The 22,516-nt window shown below is 42.8% G+C and overlaps 2 protein-coding genes across 3 annotated transcripts; one reads left to right on the top strand and one right to left on the bottom strand.

Annotated features, from left to right (window-relative positions):
- The first annotated feature begins 84 nt into the window (after positions 1-84).
- On the top strand, positions 85-16,368 carry znf410 (zinc finger protein 410). Of its 2 annotated transcripts, XM_069657159.1 has the most exons (12): positions 85-169; positions 506-592; positions 679-730; positions 824-956; positions 3,636-3,821; positions 4,585-4,806; positions 7,974-8,139; positions 8,894-9,075; positions 11,030-11,119; positions 11,291-11,410; positions 13,540-13,659; positions 15,266-16,368. In XM_069657159.1, exons 3-12 carry the CDS (start codon positions 698-700, stop codon positions 15,364-15,366), a joined length of 1,353 nt encoding a protein of 450 aa, XP_069513260.1. In that variant the 5' UTR covers positions 85-169; positions 506-592; positions 679-697; the 3' UTR covers positions 15,367-16,368. The 2 variants fall into 2 exon arrangements, with proteins under 2 accessions (XP_069513260.1, XP_069513259.1); XM_069657158.1 differs by having other exon boundaries at positions 87-592.
- Positions 15,606-21,558, bottom strand: LOC138584960 (ectonucleoside triphosphate diphosphohydrolase 5-like). The gene is made up of 13 exons (XM_069657160.1): positions 21,333-21,558; positions 20,841-20,920; positions 20,440-20,583; positions 19,924-19,999; positions 19,404-19,439; positions 18,966-19,054; positions 18,655-18,737; positions 18,239-18,300; positions 17,873-17,974; positions 17,445-17,588; positions 17,098-17,154; positions 16,790-16,905; positions 15,606-16,302 (listed from the first exon to the last, which is right to left on the bottom strand). The coding sequence occupies exons 1-13, from the start codon at positions 21,556-21,558 to the stop codon at positions 16,219-16,221; spliced, it is 1,299 nt and encodes a 432-aa protein (XP_069513261.1). The 3' UTR covers positions 15,606-16,218.
- Between the last annotated feature and the right edge of the window lie 958 nt (positions 21,559-22,516).

A 22,516-nucleotide genomic window follows, 5' to 3' on the forward strand; every position in this document is an offset into this window, starting at 1 on the left:
TCACCACTAGGTGGCGTCGGTGATACAGCATCACCTGTGTGGGAAAACGCGGAAGTGCTCTGACATTGTTCCATCCGAGACTCCGTAGAACAAACCTGCTACTCTGTTTTGGGACAATTGTTTTCTATCTGCTGTCACGCTGTAGCTTCAGCTGGACAACTATTACAGGGTTAACAAATAATTAACATGTTATTTAGGATTTAACGGCATTAAACATTTTCGTCAGCGGCCAGGCTTTGACACCAGCTAACATCTGTCTGTTAGCCCCGGTAGCTAGTTTATTAACTGCTAACCCTGCTAGCTAAGTTAACCACGCAATCTTGTCATCTGTCTCTTTCATCGTTAACAGTTGAGACTGGCGCAAGGCTTTGTAGCTTACTTTACATTTAGATACATTGTTAGTTCGGCGAGTTATTTTCACTTTTAATAAAACACTTGTAGGTACTCGCTGTCCTCTTGTAAATCAGAGGATAATCTGACGTCTCGTCCTGTTGTTTGACCGCAGATTGTGTGACGGTTATGACTCCAAGATGACCTGCAGCCTGCGTGAATGACCGACAGAGAATCTCACACTCAGCAGGTCACATTTGAGGTAAGTGTTATTTTGTTTAGACTTAAGCAAATGTTAACAAATGTGTGTGCGTTTGATGGATCAGTGTTATTCTTATTATTCTGCAGGTTTCACACAGGGTGACCCATGCTGTCTGATGAGCTTGACTCCAAACCAGAGGTAATCCTATTATTATTATTATTTTTAAATATGAAACGAACCTCACATCCTGACTGTTAATTTGACGTGGCTCTTTTCGTCTTGTCCTCACAGCTGCTGGTGCAGTTTGTGCAGAACGCGTCCATCCCTCTGGTTCAGGGTCTGGAGGACTCTGAGTCCAAACACTCCTGTCTGCCTCTGTTGACTCCCACTGAGAGCTCACTGTGCAGCCCTCTGGAGCTCACAGGTCAGCATCTTATCACTCTCCTCCTGTCCATTAGTGGCATAAATACTAGCAGTGGTATTCAGAGTTAATGCATTTCAGTGAAACCATTCCACTAGTGATTCGTTTTTTTAATAAAACTATCTCCTGTGTATTGAGCCACGTAGTTTAGCTGTAGTAGAACAACTATCCATCAAATGTTTGACAGGTCCACTGTCAGAATAGCATACAAAACAGTGTAGCTCAACAGCAGATTGTTCACAATATGCTGTGAGTTTACAATTTGTAGTAAAAGATCTCTGCTTTATCATGCATATAGTTATAATTCAAGAAGAAACAGATTACTTTTGGAAAGCTTGAAACAGTTGTGTAAGTGTCTTTATCCACTGCAATTAAAATACTTTCATCACACAAAGCATCAAACTGACAAAAAGCTGAATTGTCAGAGCAGAAAGGTTTCACTTTTAAATGTTTGTATTGAGTTAAGGCTACATCTGCCACACAGTTTCTGAATCATTCAAAAACTTTATTTGAATCTATTTGAAAAGATCTCCAAGTAATATAAATTGTATTTTCATTTTTATAATAACTATGGATGTGATTATGTCCTAATGAAAATGTAAAAATAGAAATGTGAAAGCTGTTGCTTGTAGTGATGAAGCTGCAAAGAATTATCACCTATTTCTGTAGCTCCCCTCATCGTTATGGAGCCCTACAGCCAGGTCAGTTTTGGTTTAGCTGTCTGGCTATCAAATGTACTATTTTGGTCACCGTTACTGCTCTCATGCAGCTGTTATGAGGGAAAACCCAAACCCAATTGTAACAACTGCCCAGCACCTGACACGTTAGTGTCTCAGTGTCTCAGTGATTCATCTCTGAAAATAGTGGAGCATTTAGCAGCAGGTATTTCCAGCGTGAGTTGGTGGTGACCCAATCCCTAAACCCATCAGCTATCTTTTGACGACGATATTGCCTCTGGGAGTGGCAGCCAATTTTTGGGGGGCTTCTGGTGTAGCCAGATAGTGATAAAGGATTTCCAGGCAAGACTTTCTTCTCTGTGTGCTGCATTGTTTACAGTCCGACTAGCGAGTTGAGAGGCGAGAATGGAGTTGGAGTTGAGATACGGCATCTAGGAACGCAGTGGCATGCAGATATCTGTTGATGGAGAGTAATAAAAAGCTAAATCGCGATGACCGCCGATGGCATTGCAGCAGATTGCGTTCCGCCTGCTTTGCTCTCTATATGGACTCTTTTTCCTGCATGCAACCGAAGCCTACTGAGACACGATTGGTCAATACTACTCGGACTACGAGCGTACTACAAACGCAAACCAGAACACTTCCGATACCAAAATCTTGCGTCTACAGATTCTACATGTTTATTACATTTACCTGCTGGATGAGTAAATCAACAAGTGCCTTCTCGGTTTAAAGGTGATGTTATGTCAATATTTTATTCAGAACTTGTTAAGCTCTCATATATCCCAGCAAAAATATTAGAACCTTAACCCAAATCATCTTTTTACTGCATCTGGATCCAGTTCTGCATCATCATTCTTAAATTATTGATAGTTGTGGAAGAAATGTGCCGTGTTTTTAAAATGTAAGTAGTCCTTGACTAACAGTGACTATGTATAATAATGCAGTTTTTAAAACATCTTTGGATCTGGATACCTGCACTTCTATGGTTGCAGCAGTTTTTCCATATTGTTTGTTTATATTCTTTTAGCTTTACAAAAATCCCCATGTGTAGATTTGGATCCACGTTGTTTTCTTTCTATTATTAAAATGATCTTTTACAAGCTCAAACTCTGCTATGGAAAGAAGGTTTTTAGGTATAGCTATAAAGCTAATTTACACCTGTGGTCCCTGGGCAGGAAGATTTAAAAACACACATTACAATACAAACAATTAAAAACAATACAAATGAATAAACAAAACTAAAACAAAAGTGTTTCACATATAAAAGGTGCCCTCGAAATAAATCACAGATAAATTTATATTCTTATCAAATGACACTGTGTGCATCCCATGAATGTGTTGAGCTCATTTTTCTTAAAGGGGCCTCATGTTTGGGTGTTTATTGTTCACAGTGAAAAAGTGAAAACTGCATAATTCCGTGTTTTTCCAGAATGACATTTTTAAAAAGGTCGCCTCTGAAATGGGCCATTCAGAACAGCTGCAGGTTTCTACGTAGAACCTTGCTTTCGCTGAAATCGACCAATCGACATTCACCGTCATTCACCTCAGGCTGCCTTCTTGCACGAGCTTGTGGTCAAGTCAAGATTTCAACTCACCATTCCGATACCTCCTGGCGATTCTGACTCGTACATATAAAGCCGAATAACCGATCCTAGAGCAGCCATGTTTTCTACAACTATGAAGCGACAGTGCAGTGCTGCTGCTCCCCCCCACGTGGGACTGCGCCCGCACACAGTCACTCCAATTACTGTCTACGGTCTGACCTTTGAATGGCAAATAGACTTGTTGGTTTCAAGAGGAAGGAGAGGCTCTGAAAAAAAATGTAATTAAAATATGTACACAATTTGTCTGCTAGTCCACACTCATGCCATTATTGCAGTCACTGTATGTCACTGTATGTGTATGATTGACATGCAAAACAGAATAACCAAAAGCTTGATGATTTGGGGTGTTCATTTGCAGGTAACTTTAATCAGGAATAAAACACGTGTTTTCTCCTCAGATGGAGGCCTGAGCCATGAGCCTGAGAGTTCTCCCTCCCTGTCAGAGTTCGGAGGTGTGTCAGAGCGAAGCCCTTTAGTGGTCCAGGCACACTCCCATCCCCAGGCCTCACCCAGCCCCCCACCCATCCTCCATGACCTGCAACAGTCAGACAGCACCTCCTACGTCCTGCTCAACCTCGCAAAAGGTAAATAAACACTAAAGGACCACCAACCAAATGTACACCTCTCATACACCCTCCTCCTTCCTGCAACAGTTAATCAACAAGTGATCAGCATTTCCCCATCTTTGTTAGAATGAATCAAACCCTTACCCCTGCACGATGACTCACTTTCTGATGGATTTCAAACATCGTTTTCAAAAGGGTGAGAAGTTTTACATCAAAACTTTAAATCTGTTCTCGTGCTTGCACTTTGTGTCTCGCACGGCTCCCGATTCTACACACAGCGCTGAAAAGAAATGGGGTGACACATTTTCATGAAGAAAACTGTGAATTATTTTGGCTGGAAGAAATGATCCTTGGCAGGCACATTCTCTTGGTTCATCAGCCCTCGGCAGCAGAGCCAGAAAATTAATTTTGGTCCCTTGACATGCACCTTTTGTGCAGCGCGCTGTGTTCAGGCTGTGACTCAGTGAGCGATGTGACGGATAGAAAAGACTCTTCAGAGGGCAGAATCACTTTCTGTCTTTTGTTACATTAAATTCAAATGGGGAATAAAAGGGGGGATTGTGTTGTTTTCAGGGTGTTTATGTGTGTGTCTGTTGGCTTGCATCCTCCCTTTCAAAGTAAAAGCGATAAATTGATCCCAAACTGCTGAGCTTGATGGGAGGACGGTAATGAATTCAGAGATGTGACCTCGAGGGACCATCAACGATCCTGCACACTTTCGCAACGGCCTTGAGTTCCTTGTTTCACGGTGATTGTCCTCCTGCCTTTTCTTCCCTCGCAGGCATCACAGCTTCCTCCGAGTCGCTGATCTTCGCCGCAGATGGGGCCGGGGAGGATGACGACGAGGGGGTCTCATCAGGGGACTACGGGATAGATGGCAGTGCTCCCTGGTATCTGCGGGTGCAGGAGCTGGCACATGACAGCCTGATCGCCGCCACCCGGGCGCAGCTTGCGAGAGACGCCAAGGCCAGCCAGGACGCCCGAGCTGCAAGTGTCAGTAACGGTAAAGTGACTTTGTCTTATCGACGCGAGAAGCAATGTCTTCTTACAATAAAAGTGGAGTCAGATTAGCTCTTTGAAAGAAAACACTTTCACAGATGTGTGCAGTGCGGACGGCAGAAAGCAATCTGTGATGCTTAAGACTAAAATTAGAAAAAAAAAAAGAAGTTTAGACAGAAATTAAGTCAGTGTGAAGGAAGCAGCACAGTTTAGTGAGGAGATAACATCAGCCGGTCTACTTACGGCAGGCATCAAAGACAGAAAGAAGAGAAATGAGGTCAGCGATGAGATGAAAATGTGGTGTAATCAGCACCGACTGAATCTGTGTTCAGCACTCCTCATCAGAAGTCTCTCAATCAAAATGAGTTTGTAGCTTTGTCTCCACCGATTTACAAATCTGACTGAAGATATCCAGCGGAGTCGTCAGCGCCGCATTATCGTGAAACATTGATCACGCTTAAGTACTTTTCGTTGTGCCGTGTCTCTGGTGATTTAATGTGCATTCAGTAATGTGGCTAATGCAGGCTCAGGAGAGGGAGGGAGGGTGTGAGGGTGCAGAGAGCTTGGAACAGGTTAGACAGTGGAGAGGATGCACAGGTGATCAGGTAAACAAGCCATCAGGAAAATGTCACATGGAGGATAATGGAGCAGCTGATGGTTCTGAGTAGTTTGACATTTTGCAAAATATGCTTATTATCTTTTTTAAGAGTTTTACATAAGAAGAGTGATACCACTCCTATCTCTGTTTTCATAATATGCTAAATACGAAGCTTCCTTAAAGGAGCAATTCGCCCCTGGAAGAAGCCGCTGTCAGTCATAGCTCTGTAATCGATAGAAGCAGTAATATTTGAAAATGGAGCCATAGCTGTGGAGAAAGTTGTACAAACAGCTCGTGGTTTCACCCATTCTACATTCCTACAACACCCAGCGTGCATTGCGCCCCTCCCTCTGAAAGGAACGGCCCAGCGAGGGAGTGAAATATTACCGTTTTCCAGTCAAGGACATTGATCGCTGCAGCAATGGCTCAGAGCGGGACAGAATCTGAAATACAACGAGAACATGCAGAGGGAGTGTCTAAAAAATCTTCAGGTCTGCAGTTGACATTTCAAACCTGACGATTTTGTCTAAAAGTAGCACAATCTAAACACTATATTTGCTCCATTTTTGGTAACGGCTATAAATAAAATATGATAAAAAAAAGTGTTTTCAAACTCGGCTTGGATTGTCAGGAGTTGTTTACTGCAGCTCCTCCACTCGCCAAAGAGTCCTCCTCATGTGTTGCTCACTCAGTTCAAAGTTATCCTTAATCTCCCCTCACTCTCTTCACTGTAACGCTCTCCTCTCTGATCCCAACGACACCCGTTCCTCTCCTGCAGCACAAGGGGCCGTAGAAAAGCTGTTGACTCACGCCAGGAGTCTGCGCTGCATCATAACCTTTTTTACTCTCCTCCACAGGCTGCCTGTTAGATAAAGATTTCACCCGTGACATCAGGGCACCATGACTCCTAGCTTCGTCTCTGATCTTTGAACTCCCTCTGAGCTAAATTGCAGCCAAAGGTCCAGGCTAGAAAAAGGATGGGAGAGTACATTTTTACTCCCATCTCTGCCTGCTCCTCGTCTATTTCACTGTAGAATGTATTTTCTTAAATGTTGCTTTCCTGCACTTGCTAATTCTGTTTTGCGGTTTTTTGCTGTTAGGGGTGGGAATAACAGGGTAACTCACGATACGATACGCAATACCACGATACCCATAATCTGACGATACAGCAATTCTGTGATAATTGATATATTGCATGACAATCATATCATGATACATCACAATATTCGATTTACTTTACTTCCTGCGGATGTAGGTGAGGACAGCGGACAAGCAGCGGAGGAGCAGCCCCGCCTACTAGCTGCGAACAAAGTATCCAGAGCCTTATAGACAGAGAGTCGCGTCAGTGGAGGTCCAATATGCTCCATGATCCGCCATCGCAATGTCGCGTCTCTCTCTCTCTCTACGGCTCTGAAAGTACCGTCACTCACTCAGTCAATCAGTCAGTCAGTCAGTCACATACAGACCCATGTGTAGGGCTGACCCTGCAGTCAGCCAAAAATGGGTTAAATGCACATGTGTGAAAATCAGCTTTTTACTTCACAATAATCATTCCTGTCTGTGTCTTATAATTTGCATACATTGTGTTAAGTGTGGGAATCGCAGGGTAACTCCTGATACGATACGATACGGGGGACGCGATAATATGACGATACAGCGATTCCACTATAATTGATATATTGCAAGACAATCATATAATGATATAGAACAACTTTCTTTAACCTTTTACCCTCATTCATGTCATAAGCACCACCGTGAGGAGTCATGAAGTAGTGATGCAGGGAGTCAAAATCGCAGGGAGATCTGTTTAAAGCGCCGTGTACAACCTCTTAACTGTATGTTAACATGTGGTGGTGGTTGAATTCCAAACATGCTCTTGAAAGTTGCTTTCATGTCTTAAGTGAAGGTGATATACAGTTAATAGTCTGAGCTGGACAGGTTGTTCTCTTACCTCCTCAGATTTCTCCTGATTTCTTTTCAGCTTATTATATTTCGTTAAGGTCAATAAGAACAGTAAGGGAAGGAAAGAAGGAGACATTTTTGTGGATTCATCCTTGAATGTCTTTGATCTGATTTCCCAACCACAATGAAGTGTTACAGATAATATAAGGTCTCATTCTGAGCCTGTGTGGCAGTTTTTAAAATGGGCTACACATACTTTCCCGTATTGTTAAATGAAATGTCTGCAGCAGCCTGTAACTGGGTTCAGTGTGGATCTGAAGCTCTCGTATCTGAGCCGGTGTAATAGCTGCCCTCCCACCAACTCGCATTAGATTAGACAAGTTTCTTTCAGCAGTGGGGTATCAGTTATGGCTGCATTACTGCTGCGACGCTGTAAGCAAAATTGGACCTGTTAACAGCATTCAGAGCGGGGAGTCCGAGCAGGTGAAAAGCGAGTGATTGCATTCAGCTTCAGGTTGTTTTCTTTTGGCAGCAGTTGTTCAGCAGGTCTCAGTCACTACCCGATGATTAGCTTTTTATACAGCCGGGCTCCAGAGGCCGACCGCCTGGAAACTCCTGGATTGTTTTTCTGCACGAAAAACCCTGCTCACTTTCCTCTTCTTGTTGCCTAGGCGACCACGCGCACAGTTTGACAGCAGAGGGGGACAGGAGAGAGCCGCTGCAGCCGCCTCGGACCGGCCGCCCCCTCTCCAAGCAGATACTCCGCTGCTCTTTTGAGGGATGCTGCAGGACGTTCACCTGGCCGGCTCATCTCAAATACCACCTCAAAACACACAGGTAGCACATCACACACACACAGGTAACACATCACACACATGCAGGTTACACATCACACACATGCAGGTTACACATATCATACACAGCAGATGAACATAATGGCTCCAGGCAGCAGTTCCAACATGTTGCTGCAGCCAAAGCATCAATATTCAACCCTGTGCAAAGCCGGGCTAATGTGGAGACATTTACCAAATTGAAAAATAATATAACAAGCTAGCAGGCTAATACCCTCATTACACACTGTCGCTTTAAAATGTAATATGTGCAATCAAATCTTAGCTGTTAATAGAAAGTCGAAGCCATTATTACCTGTAAAGCATTCGAAGGAATACAGAGGTTATTATTAAACTTTGTCCTTTTTCAAGAAATATTACAAAAAAAAGGCAGAAAAATAACAATTTTAAACCATTTTTAACAGGTTTGAAACCTTTGTTGTGCATCTCCTGTATAACGGTGGAGAAATCTGGGTAAATACTGATTAAATATTTCATCCTCAGGCTTCTGAGAGTAGGTGTGAGCGCAGCGCTGCAGATGTTTTACAGCCGAGTGCTCACAGTGTTTCCACAGGTTGTTAGTGTTTGAGGCAGACAGGAGAAACACAGCTGAGACTAAGACAGAAGTGTGAACTCTCTCTACACCAGCACAGAAATGTACTTGTGGCTGCCCCCGTCTGACCTCCTGGTTGGGCTGATGGAAAATAAATCTTGCGCACGGGAGACAGCGGGGGCTCTAATGTCTGGTTTTCCTCTCGCAGGAACGACCGCATGTTCAGGTGTGGCGCGGAGGGCTGCGGGAAGAGCTTCTACGTGCTGCAGAGGCTGCAGGTTCACATGAGGACCCACAACGGAGAGAAGCCCTTCATCTGCAAGGAGAAGAACTGCGGCAAGAAGTTCACCACCGCCGGGAACCTGAAGAACCACAGACGCACACACACAGGTGGGGAGCGGGAGGTACACGCGTATAAAAGCTCCAACGTGCCGGAAGCAATAACTGACTCAGGCCATTTAATGCTTCCTCGGTGCAGTCAAGGTAAAGATGTGAAGAGTCAGCAGCACTGGCGCCTTTAGATTCACTGCTGATATGAGTAACAGTGCTGTGTCATATTTTATTTAAGGTGACATTAAGACTTCTGATGGGCTCATCCACAGTCTGCTTCTGCTTTCTAGGGACTCCAGCTACGCTAAACAGTGTTTATACTTCTCATAAGTCTGGAAGAACCGCTTTCTATGAACTACATTATACACTTAGATGGATTTAGAGTAGGGCTGCACGATTTTGGAAAAAACTGATATTGCGATAAATATTTTTGTTCTGCAGTATTTATGGCATTTTTTAAAACTACAGGGAATTATACCAGATAAACGCAGTGTGTTTTCAGGTCCATATAAACAATTGACAATCATTTATTTATTTATTTGGGACTTTTAAGTCTGTTTTCTTCTAACAAAATAAAACCCCTCTCCTACTTTTACCTCTCTTGCTTCAGACTCTGACACTCGCTTGAAAAAGTAGAAGGAGGTCAGGTGGAGGGACACGTTCTTTTTTTTAAATTAATACAAATTAATTTGTGTGCTGCAGTTGCGTTACTTATACGGTATCACCTACCATGTCTAGTGAGGTTTTAATGCATGTTTAATCAGCATGATCAGCTCGGTGACGGTTACTTTTTGAAATGAAAGCTCACGTCTCCTGCTTCCTGTCGACACACACATCCTCGGTGTGTGTGCTGCAGGTGTAGCAGCTAAAAGTAAACACTCTTCAGCATGTTCGCTCAGCATTAACCAGCACCGGGAAGAGATGCGACTGATAACAGGAACAGTCTCACCTATAAGCCACCCCGCCTAACAGAATGTCCGCCTCAATCATCCCGCCGACATGATCTGTGACGGCAGCAGCGTCGCGTGCTTGTTTACAGTTTACAGGCAGGAGACACACAGACTCTGCAGCTCAGCTGTCTGTTCACTCTGTGCCCTGATGAAGAGCTGCACGAGTGTGATATCAGACGGACCTTTTCTGTCGATTAGTCCTTAAAAACGATCATTTTGCACCGAGAAACAATAAAGCAGCAGCTTGTTTGACTTGATTTGCTTCTCTATCGCACGTCCTGTGATGTGACTGTTGCACATGCGCACATCGCAATTCCGATTGTTAAAGGATATATTGTGCGTGAGTTTATATATAAACACCTGTATTAAACATGCCTCCAATATCGCCTAGAATAACAGTATTGGAGAGTGTATACTCTGCTGCGATTCGTCAGCCTCAAAAAAAACCAACCTGTTTCTTTGTTGCTCCAAAACAGTCGCCTACACTGCAACTACTGTTTTAGAGCCGTGAAGAAGAACTCATTTCAGGTCATTTATCACGCGACGACAGCAAACAACAACAGTTTGATGCTGGCAGAGAGTGTAACGTTAGTCAGAGTTGGCAAATTGTCAACAATTTGGCAACATTATACTCTGGAAAATCCCACCGGTAGAAAGATGATTTGTACAGCGTGCATGGTTTCAGTTTTCGAGGGCTTGCTCCAGTGTTGTAGAAGTCCAGACTTACAGCTGTTAATAATAACATGAAGATTTATTTAATCCCAATGATCAGATTTGTACTCGGTAATAGCCGATACACAAGTTGAGGAATCTGTAGTTGGATGAGATTATGTTTTAATTTATAAGTGAGTTTGCGAAATAGGTCAGCTGTCACTGTGAGCGCCATAAAGAAGAACAGAAGTGGCATCTTACACCTCCAGAGCTTATTGAGCTGAAATCACTTTCACATATACTCGTCTGATAAGTCAATGCAATTCTGCAAAGTAATGTATTTGTAACTCTTTGTAATGTGTGTGTGTGTGTGTGTGTGTGTGTGTGTGTGTGTGGTGGGCGGCTGCTTCCAGGAGAGAAGCCTTTTCTGTGTGAAGCAGATGGTTGTGGGCGATCCTTTGCAGAGTATTCCAGTCTCAGAAAACACATGCTCGTACATTCTGGTGAGTGGGACCCAGTTTACAGCTGGAACGGCCCCGGCGCTGTTTTTGTAATTAGCGCGCTATACGATTCACTATACCATGATGCGCCTTGAAGAGATGCGCCCTGCACCGGTTCAGAGCGGCATCACAGGATTTCACGTCTCTTTGTGTTTGTGCGTGTCGTCTTCCCAGGCGAGAAGCCTCATCACTGCGGGATCTGTGGGAAGACGTTCTCTCAGTCGGGCAGCAGGAACGTCCACATGAGGAAGAGGCACGGAGAGGAGGGGCTCAGCGGGGAGAGCAGAGAAACAGGTCTTTCTCACTGGCATTATCTTTTTCTCACACACACACACACACATACCCGGTGCAGTAGAAGGTAATGCTAATCCGTGGATTATGTAGCTTCAAGCAGCCCATACATTTTACAAAGTGCACAGAGAAAGTGTTGGTTTAACTTACATTTAGGAACATTTCTTGAATAATTAATGCCTTTTGAGCAGTTAAAAATTCCACATTAGGATTTTTGTTCTTCAGGCTCAGTAGCTGAATTGTTTTAGACGCCTCATATCTCTGGAAAAGCAGAGATAGCAGAAGTGTGCTGCAGAAAAAAGGCCTGTCAGGCATCTGTGATGGGGTCAGATTCCTCTGTAATCACCAAGTTACAATGGCACACTGACTCTAATTCATGTCTTCAAGCTCCTTCTGCCTTCACCTTACAAATTACTGAGATAAATGAGTGGGTGCTTGTGTAAATCTCCCACTGCAGCTGTGGGAGATTTACCCCGGTTCTCTCCTGCCTCTATTCTTAGCATCGGCTCCAGTACCTCTTCAGATTAAAAGCGTCTCTCAATGAGCTCTTTATGTTCCAACATACGGCCTAATTGTACAAAACCAGCTTAAATTAGGTTGTTGGGTTTCTTTTGGCGTCAAACATGAGAGCAGACAGAGTATTTTCCTCCTTGTCACATTCCTGTAGCAGTGGGAAGCTCGGCAGCTGAATCACCACAGAGGAAACGGCTGCCAAAGCTCTAATTATAAACAGCAGATTTATTCGGGTCAGCCTCCCCAAAGAGGCTGGTCTTTTGTAAAAAAGCAGAGCAAAGAAAGATGCAGCTTCACAACAGAGGGGTACTTTCTGTGTTATTTATACCCACTGAATTATTAAGTCGACTTTGTTGGAATAAGGACAGTCCTAAAAACAACCCAAAGAAAAAGGCATCAAAAGGTAACTTTAAAAGTTAGTGATAATGAGCAGATCTCAGTTAGGAACATGATTTCTCTGAAGCTGTTTGCAGTAAATCCTATAAACGTTTTAAATGCAGCAGACATTTCCAGGTCTGGATAAGTAAGGACATTTTAGCAATCAGTACTTTTCCACCAATATTATGTATGTATATTTAATCATGCTGGTATCACTGCAATGGCAAATACTCAAGTCTGACTATCAGAATTAGGCTGGGGAAAAAATGGCATCTCTAATCCACGCCCAAATAAGTCTGAAAGAACATTTAGCAGTGTCTTTAAAGTTCAAATATAAATGCCTCAGAACTAACCAAATGTTAGGGTGTCTGAACATTTTGTCATGTAGTGATCAGAAAAGGAAACAGTCAGTCTTATCTGAGTTAAAGAAACATCACAGGGGTAGGTTCATCATTTCCACGGACATTGAATCAAAGAAGTCTGTGTTCCTTCGAAAATGAGATTGTTTAACTTGTTTAAACACCTTTTCTCTTCTTCATTAAAGAAGAGACTAAATGTAATAAGTGGAAAAATAAGAGTAGAGGTGGCAGCGATGAGTTTACTTCCTCTGTGGGCAGAGCTGATTGACAAAGGAAGGTAATCCAACAGGCCGCGCGGTTAGCATGGTTAGCGCTGTTGCCTCAAAGCCAGGAGGTTCCTGGTTCGAATACCGGTTTGGACGAAGTGGGCTTTTCTGTGTGGAGTTTGCATGTTCTCCACGTGCATGCGTGGGTTCCCTCCAGGTGCTCCGGCTTCCTCCCACAGTCCAAAGACATGCTCATTCGATTCATTGGTGAAATTTGCCCGTAGGTGCGAGTGTGAGCGTGAAAGGTTATCTGTCTCTATGTGTCAGCCCTGTGATTGACTGGCGATCAGTCCAAGATGTGCCCCGCCTCTCGCCCAATGAGAGCCGGGATAGGCTCCAGCCCCCAGCGACCCTGAACAGGATAAGCCGCGTAGATAATGGAAACATGGTGGACGGTTTCAAATTGAAAGTCTGGGATCATAACACAAAATCAGAATGTAACATACATGTAACAGTTTGATTGTAACACATTTTTTAACATTAACATTAAGTTATTGTACTCTGATTTCATATATGTCTGAAATAGTGTTAGCGTGTATAATGGTGGTGTGTCACTCTCCATATGATTCTTCATGTTGGCGAATTGGAAAAGAAACAGTGTGTTTGTGTCTGACAGGAGAGGCCCTGACACAGAGCAGCCTGCTGGAGGCAGACGGTGAAAATGGAGACGATATGGTCACAATGACGACAACTGTGGAGCCTATGAATCTCCACCACGCCATGCTGAGATCACCAGGTGGGTTTGTACACCTCTCAGCACAAACACCTGCTGTAAACAGCGATTAAGTGAAGCTAACAGTGCGCGGGTGCTGAGTCGACCTGAGGTGCTGCTGGCGTCCCGTCAGGTGTTCTTCAGTCTTTGCTCTTTGGGTCGTCTTGAAGCTGATTTCCTGTAAACTTTCAAAAGAACCAGCCAATCAGACGTCAGCTTTCAGGCCTCTTTGTTCTCTAACTTTGTGCTTTCCTGACGTTGCCTTGAAAAGACTTCAAAGATTTTAAAGTGGCGGCTGTCAAAGTTGAACAAACAACCTGTTGGCAGCTCGCTCTTCTTTATGACTCAGTTGTTTAATCGTTCTTTAATAGTCTGGATTTTGTAAATACAAAATGATGTAATAGAAAAAGTATTAAAAATCGTATCCTCATCTCTTCTTACGATCGTTGCCAACCAGCTCAGTGATGACACATCTCTACACACTATACCTCACCCAGCTCGTAGATTCAGGGTGAACCTCTCTGAATCTGATAGATGTAACACCTGCTATTTTGCTTTGGGCACAAATATACATATGTTTTATTATTGTGAAGCTATTTATACTCTGCGGATGTTTCTCTCCCAGCTGTCGCCTTGTTTCTTCTTCATTAGAGTCCTGATGTTTGTCCCAGAAACACTTCTGAAGAGATCGCCCCATTGCAGCTGGATGATTTACTCTTTGACCATAACTTACAATAGTGTCATGATGCTAATTCAGTTACACTCCTTATTGGTCTAATGCTGTCAAATTCCCAAGCACCTTTTTAATTATGTTGTTCATGTTAACATGGTTGTAATATTCATCTGCCTTTGCCGTGCCTCTACTTCCGTCTTATTATAATGAAAATGAGCTGCTCTCCAATAGACTTAGTATATAATGTTGGCGTGATGATTGTTATTACTTTATTTCTTTGGCTGACATCCCCACATCTTTGTCCGGCCGGATTTTCTATGATCTTAACTTCAAAGAGATATTGATAACATTTGCCAAACAGCAGAGAGCTGCTCTGCTAAATGAGAATGAGGGTCACAAGTAGACTTTTATTACCTAACACAGCACTTAATAGGGTACTTGTGTAACTTCTGACAGTCTCCACTAACAGAAACAGAAATTAGCTTAATTGTACTCCTGTCGTGTGAGTTTTTACATCCCCTGTAGTGCCATTAGCCTAAAGCTAAATTGTTATTCGATATTTGTCAATTGCTCGTAAATGTAGTTTTATTTTTTGTGTGTAAAAACATTTTGTTTTATAGCATTTATACATTGATTTTAATAAGCGCAACACTATTGTCTCTGGACAACACATTAAGGCCAAAAGAATTTACCCCCTTTGGATCGCTTTTATAGGACTTGTATAAAAAATATGTGTCAGTTTTTGCTAAATTATCCTGTCAGCATTAAAACCAAAATGTAGAACCAGGTAAAAAACTTAAGGACAAATGTCGTAGAGCTTTTTCCCTAGAAGGTATATTTCTCCTCATGACGACAGCAGCTGGACATTTAGAGTAGATACGTGAAGATTGATTGACAGGTGACTCACTATAAGTCATGTGGTTTCTCTTTAACTTCCCTTTGTGTCCCTCCCTCCAGGCTCGGCAGACTCGGTGGTAGTTCTCTCTCAGCCGCATGAGTTGGTGACCATGACGACCGAAGGCCATGCATATGGAGAAGATGTGGTGGCACTGCTGTAGCCTGCCATAATGAAATATTTCACACACTGCCATTTTCTGCAGCTCTCGACTGACAGAGAGGACTAAACATAGATGCTTATATGTACATAGATTAATCACTGGCTTCACCCTGTAGATACCTGTAATTAGCGACTGATGAGGCTTTTATTTTGTGTGAAATGGCAGTGACGTTTGTACAAACAACCTTTCTCCTCAAGTTTTTGAAAACAAATACTCCCAAAGAAATACTGAGACGGGTTTAAGAGTTTATGAAAATATAATGACCATGCATTGTTCTGTGCAGCATCAGTGTAAACACGTCTGAGGTTACAATGAGGTGATGATATTCTCTGATGGAGCTGAGCCCCACTTATTCTTAAAACTACACCGGCTGATTTTTCAAATTGAAATGTACCAGACACAAGAATATATAATTCATTATCTGTATTACTAATAAGAAAACCCCTGACTGTAAAAGCTGCTCAGGCACAGTATATCTCACTGCTGCATGTAAACACTGGTCACAGCACAGCCTCCCTGTTTATCAGCCTGAGTACAACACAAAAGCATCCATCTCAAACTAAATGCCCAAAGCTGCTTCACTCGCTGTGTCATTTAACTTCTTCCACTCAAAGTGTCGACCTCCAGTGCTCCACTTGTTCTCTGAGTAAGGCACACGTTGCTCATTTACAGCTCAATATATTAACACTTGAGAATAATTGCTTTTTAAATGAAATTAAGAATTACTCATGAGGTTAGAAGAAAAACAAACAGCAGATGTCTGGAGCCATTAGATAAGGTAGTGCAGCGTACTCTTCCTCCTAAATCAGCAGTTTGTTCCTCTCCTCCTCCTCCTCCTCTTCCTCCTCCTCCTCAGTGGATCTTCAGGTTGTGGAAGTGGTCCAACGTGGCGCCTAAAGCCCAGCTTGCCTCCACGTTGTTCACTTTCTTGGTCAACTAGGAGGGGGAAAAAAATCCAACACCAAATCACTCAAATGCCTTTTGTATTTATTGAAATAAAAAAGTAACATAGTTTTTGTCTCATTCGTGCATTTCTTCTGTCAGGATCCTGATTTTTTCCTTTTTGTGACGTAAGGGGCGTCACTATTTTTAGCTGATTATTAAGCGTGAGCTATAATTTAAATAAATTGCTTTTTTGTTTTGCTTATTAAATGTCACTTATGCGTCATATCACTCGTATTATCTAGAATCTATTTAAATGGTAGTAACGAATGCTGAATGGAAGCTGTTTTATAAGTGCTTAGTCTTTTAATAGGAGTTAATAGCTTATGATTCATACAACTGGGACTCTGAGCTACACGACTTTTCCAGGAGAAATTTATAATACCTCAAACCCTTTGGAAATAAAGCTCCTTAAAGTTCTTTTCTATTCCTTCTGTTGCTACAAAGCCTGTTGATTGTGCTTTGCGTAGCGTCGCCTCACCTGGAGCATGGTGCTCTCCTTGAAGCCGAACCCGTCCTTGAGCAGACAAGTGATGTAGGTCATGTCCATGCACAGGAAAGAGCTGATGGGAGGGTACTTGGTCATCTTATTGCACACTGGGCAGACAGAAGGGGAGTCATGTCTGTTAGGTTGGGTAATCAGTCATCTGTATTCGGCTGAGAGGATGAAGGCAGGATTTCAGATAGCAGCGAGGACACTAGTCCAGACTATTGAGATGCGCCCTGTGTCTCAAGTACAGGGAGCAGCAGATCTGTCATTGTAATGATGCATTGCTTCTCCCATCTCACCCTCTTTAGCTCTCTTCTTGAAGTGTCTGACCTCCAGCATCCCTCCTTGGACCCCATCTGCAACAGAGAGGTTTGGTCATGCTCATATTTAAAATGCTTTACTACTCATTACGAGAGCAGATGGACGTGTGCATTTCCACAATACTAATAACGGAGCTGCTGCCCTTTCAGCTAAGACTGGCAGAGGATAGCAATTTATCTAATAGCTACACACCTATAGCTCGTCAAATCCACAGAGACAGGTGCTGATGACTCACATTGTCCTGCCTCTGTCTAGCTCTGGGACTGGTAATAACATCCTGCTGGGTCTGTATAATTATGTAAGGTGTGTGTGAGAGTGCGCTCACCGATAAGGCCTGCATCCACCGCTCTGTCAAAGTAATAGGAGAAAGCGTAGAAGACGTTGCTGTCTTCCAGCTCGTACGGCTGATGAATAATCCCCTTCACCACCTTGAGTACCTCCTGATAACAGAGCTTGTATCCTGAATAACCTGGAGAGGAAACAGAGACGGCGGTGTGAATTATGCATCTTACACTGGAACAACAAAATGAAATGATGCGTAATACCGCTAAGTCTATTTTAATGGGTTTTAAAAGCTTTGCTGCAGATGTTCGGTTTCCATCACAAAACTTTGGGTTTTTGTATTTGCTCAAAATTTGTCTTTCTGATTTACTCTGTAGTCTAGGTGTAACTCCGTCACAATGAAACTCAAAGAAAGCTCTATGTTGAGTCAAATCTACAGAAGGATTATACTTTACATAAACAGGATTTTACCATCTGGGTTCCCGCTCACTTGATAGGTCAGCCCTCCAAAGCTCCATTCATCCCTGAACTTCTTTGGCAGGCAGGAACTTTTAAAAACACGCCACTCCAGCCCTGTGAGAGAACAGGCATGACTCATTTAATCTTCTACCTGGCTCAAGTGCTTCACAAAATAGTCACCATGGTCTGAGTCTCAAGAACTGGGGACTAACACATTAAACCCTGAGGCACTATGGTGATTCATCTCAGGGTCTCACTTGAATTGTTTTGAGGAAAAGGGAGAGGGAAAAACACCAGGCACTGCAGTGTCTCCTTCAGACACAAGCTCACAATGAACACAGCTTATAGCAACCCTTTTCTTATGTAGCAGCACTGTACCTTCTGCGCCCAGAGCGCCCAGTGTGGCCAGTCGCGCTGCCATCAGTCCACTTCCAAGGTAACTGGATGAAGGCAAAGGATTGTTTTATAGTGACAAGAACAAGCAGGAACAGACTGCGTATGTAACAACCAAGTCATTCTGAAAATAGGCCAAACAAATGGTCAGCCTATTATTCACCTCCTAATGACTAACAGATAACACAAGTTGTCCTGATTAAAAAACAGATCAGAGTGAAGAAAAAGAACAACGTCAGCAGCATTTGTAACATCACTGATCAATAACTGGAGGCTTATTTAGAAATATACAAAATCAGCTTGAATAGAGATGAAGGCAGGAATTAATTCGATGCAGTTACAAATAATTCACAAGTAGCACTATGTTTTATGAAACGTGCATTAATCATTGAATCTGTTACCTGTGGGTGTATAATTCAAATGTTGAGTTTAAGATGTCAAATCTGGCAACGTAATCAGCAACAGGAACACTGTCGATGGTTTTCTGCAGTGGAAGATGAAGGACATGGTTGGTTAAAGAACTAAAAATGTAGTAGTACATGTACACATACTGGAATTTAACTTGGTGTTTAGGTGCAGAACAATAAACACAGAAGTAGAATTAAAATAAATAAAAAGCTATTAACAGTAGTACTCCTACTGTCAGTGAACTTAAGTAGAGTAAGATAGAAAATAGACAATAAGAATAAGATATAAAATTGACCCAACTGACCCTGAGCTTTGGCAGGAAAGTGATCTGTGTGGATCCTCCTCCCAGATCCAAGATGCCCACTGTCTTCTTGGTCTGTGCTTTCAGGTGACCTGAACACATTTCACACATTATTCTCGCAGCCACAACAGAGAGGAGCTAATCAGTTACACCTGAGATGCTATCTTCAAAAAGGCCAGTTTGATACAGAATGTGCAACCCAAAAGAAAAAAAACACAACGCTAAGCTTGATAAAGATCACAGCTTTCCCCTTTAGGCAACAAAATCAGAGTTATCTCATTTAGCCTGTATTTGTGAACCAGGGTCTGTAATAAGACAGAGATTCAGACAGCAAGTTAAATGTAGATATACAGTAGCTGAGCTCAGAAAACACAGCATGATCAGGAACATATTCTGTGTTTTAAGTATCAGAGCGTGTAGACGCAGGTTTACAGTACTCACCCGTCAGGAAGTTGACAGATATCCAAGCAAGGATTCCTACATTAAAGAGTTTAGAAACCGAGAAACAGAAAATATCAGCAGGAACGCACAATTTCGTTTTGTAAAGCAGGCAACAAATTTCCACATAAATTACAGTGGTTACAGGATATACATAAACACAAGTGCAAACACTTGAGTATGAGCAAAGATAGGTTGAAATGCTGACAAATCAATTACACTGCACCACAACAGACAAAAACAAATTTCCAGCACATAATCACAGCTTTTAAAGTCACAACAACTTTGAGGTGAAGAGCGACTTCATTTTCTTAAGAGTCATCATAAACGGCAGCGATAATCTCCTGCAATTTAGTTAAATGTTTGCAGTAAACAGAGATTCCTCCTAGAAATTACAGCCCACTCTGAAAGTAGGGCAGAGGGATCTCTGATGCCACCTCCAAAGCACTGCAGAGAGAACATGAGTGGCTGTGATTACTGACGAAAGTGTTGCTTGTCGGGGCAGAGGGTGGGCAGACGTTACCTTCATTTGTGCCGTTCATTATGCTGACGCTGTTGTCTGGGACCGAAAAGGGAGATTCATCAAACACATGTTGAACCTGTGGAGGGAGAAGAGGAGAGAGGAGAGGGAGAGAGACAGGGGGAGCAGCAGAGGAATGGCCTTAATGTTATCTACTGTAATGGTAGCTCATCCAGAGGTGCCCTCCGCTTGAAGGGATTAATTAATTCCCTCAGGGGGATTAATAAAGTATCACTTATCTTCCAAGGTGCCCCAGGGCCATCCATTACTATCTTATCCCCTCCACTCTAAGCTCCCACCACTCTGATAACAATTCTCTTCCTCTTGTGTCTGAACTACCTGCCATCGCAGAGAAAATGTTCCTTTCTTTTTCCGCCCGCTCCACCTCGGGATAAGAGGTTGCACTCTCCTTTGAAAGTAATGTAGCGCCTAACAACTCCCCTACGATAAAAAACTTCACTCCACTTTGCAGAGCTCCCAACAGTATGTCACGGCTCAGTACCACTACATTGTTCTTACCTGCTCCAGCAGAGCCTGGGCTTTCTCCGTGGCCAGCAGCCGGAGTCCAGCTGTGGCTCTGAGCACCACTGGAGTCCTCTTCCACTCCAGACGAGGTACAGTCTTCTTGGCCACCTTCAGCAGCATCCTGACTGTGTGTGCGGCCTTTAAAAACAGCATGAAACATCTCTGCTCACAACTGACAACAGGGTTACTAGACTAGAGCTGAGAAAACACTTGCAAGTGTTACATATCAGTCACTTGTGTGTCACTTTGCTCTTCTCACTTCCTACCTTCTTTCATTAGTGAAATGCGATTCCCCGCAGAGGGAAGCTATCAGCAGTGTTTCTGAATACAATGTAGAGCCAGCAGACCTTTCCCTTCGGTTCAATATCATTGATTAGATTTGAAAATGAACTCACCATTTCAGGGGAGTCAGCATATGCAGACAAACCCGGCTTTATGGAGTGGAACATCTCATTGTCCAAAACAGGCAGCGCCGCTAAAAAAAAACAAGATCCACCCACATCAAAACTTCAGCAGCTTTGAAAGCATTAAGACACTTAAATCTGCTTAGAGTACATATGCAGAATATATCTCTTTATTCGAAATGAGGCAAGTTGACTCGAATAGGATTATTAAAAAGCTAATGAAGTCAAGTGTAACCTCTGTCCACTGAAGTTAAAGCCTACAAGTGTACAGAACTGAAAGCTGAGGATGTTAATAAAAAGAGCTCATAACTCGGCTGTAAATCAATTATCTTTATTAGTATTTCAGCAATGCAAATGTATTACATAACGCCGTAGCTAGTGTAAATAAACACATGATTTCACTTGCCTCTAACCCTGCATGCAGGTATAATAACATGAGTACAAGAGCAGAAGGAAGCAGGTCAGAGTACTACTCGGTATTACCTGAGTCACCCTGGATGAATGTGTACACATGAATGCGTGTCCCCGTGCTCCCTGCATCAAACATCACCGCGTAGAAGATGCGGCTGTGGTTTGCTGGCCGGCTGAGGCTGGGAAGGATGCTCCCGATGCTGTTGGTCAAATCCAAGAGAGAGGTCCTGACCCGGGCTCGGCTCAGGTCTACGACAGCGAGCAGGAACAGGAGTGGAAGTGGCACGGCGAGCTTCATCTTTACTCTGGAGAAAACACAGCAGATTCTTGTTAGAGTGTTGCACTATTATTCCATTAAATAAGCATCTCAAACGGTTGCTGACTGGTAATGGGAGTTGTTAAATTACAGCATGACAAGCAGCAGAGGAGGCAATAGAGTAATTGACACCAGGGTATTTGACCACTCCCCCATTAGACTTCCATGCCAACCCCACAGAGACATATCCTAAAATCAACTTCTCCACCTGCTGAGTCGACTCCCAGAGACGCTTTAGAAAACATCACACTGTAACCGTGTTGCACTTAAATTGGTGAACTTTAATCCTTTGATCTCGATGTTTGATCAATACGCAGCAATTCGAGCGTGTCTCAACATCTCTCTACAAAACTCAGATATGAAATGTGAGGAATTATGATGTCTTCAAAGCCTCAGTCAGACGCTGCTGTGTGGGAGAACCCTGCTGAGACAATGTCACCCTGCTGCTTACATAGAAAAATAACACACAGGAGATAGTATTACTTGAGAAATTTTACTGCCTTTGAATCCCAATTTAGGTATTACAATTTAGCAACTTCAGTGGTGCTGCTGCCTGAAGCAAGTTAGAAAAATGAATAAAAATGCTAAAATTGGACGTGCGACTTTTTTTGGAAACTACTGAATGACTTGCAGATAAAGGACTTTCTAACAACTGGAAACCCTGGCTCTGTATTTATCTATTTTTCAATCACTGAAGTGTTTCAGAAGCTAAAAGATATCCATAAAGATTAGAGTTTAGTTTAACTTCTCAAGGTTGTACTTGGCTACTCATTTGATTGTGTGGCCTGGATGTTTCCTTATATGAATCCTGTCATTGCTTGAAAAGGTGAGAAATATGTCATTAAATGAGGTTTCACATGGCCTATATAATTAGCAGCTAGAAGAGCAGATATTTAAAAAAACTTCACAAGTCTGTTGATATGTCCACACGTGATTATTT

This window comes from Semicossyphus pulcher, unplaced genomic scaffold (genome assembly GCF_022749685.1).
Source record: "Semicossyphus pulcher isolate SPU_LCO1_2020_fin unplaced genomic scaffold, fSemPul1.0.p SCAF_11, whole genome shotgun sequence".
Classification (NCBI taxonomy): Eukaryota; Metazoa; Chordata; class Actinopteri; order Labriformes; family Labridae; genus Semicossyphus; species Semicossyphus pulcher.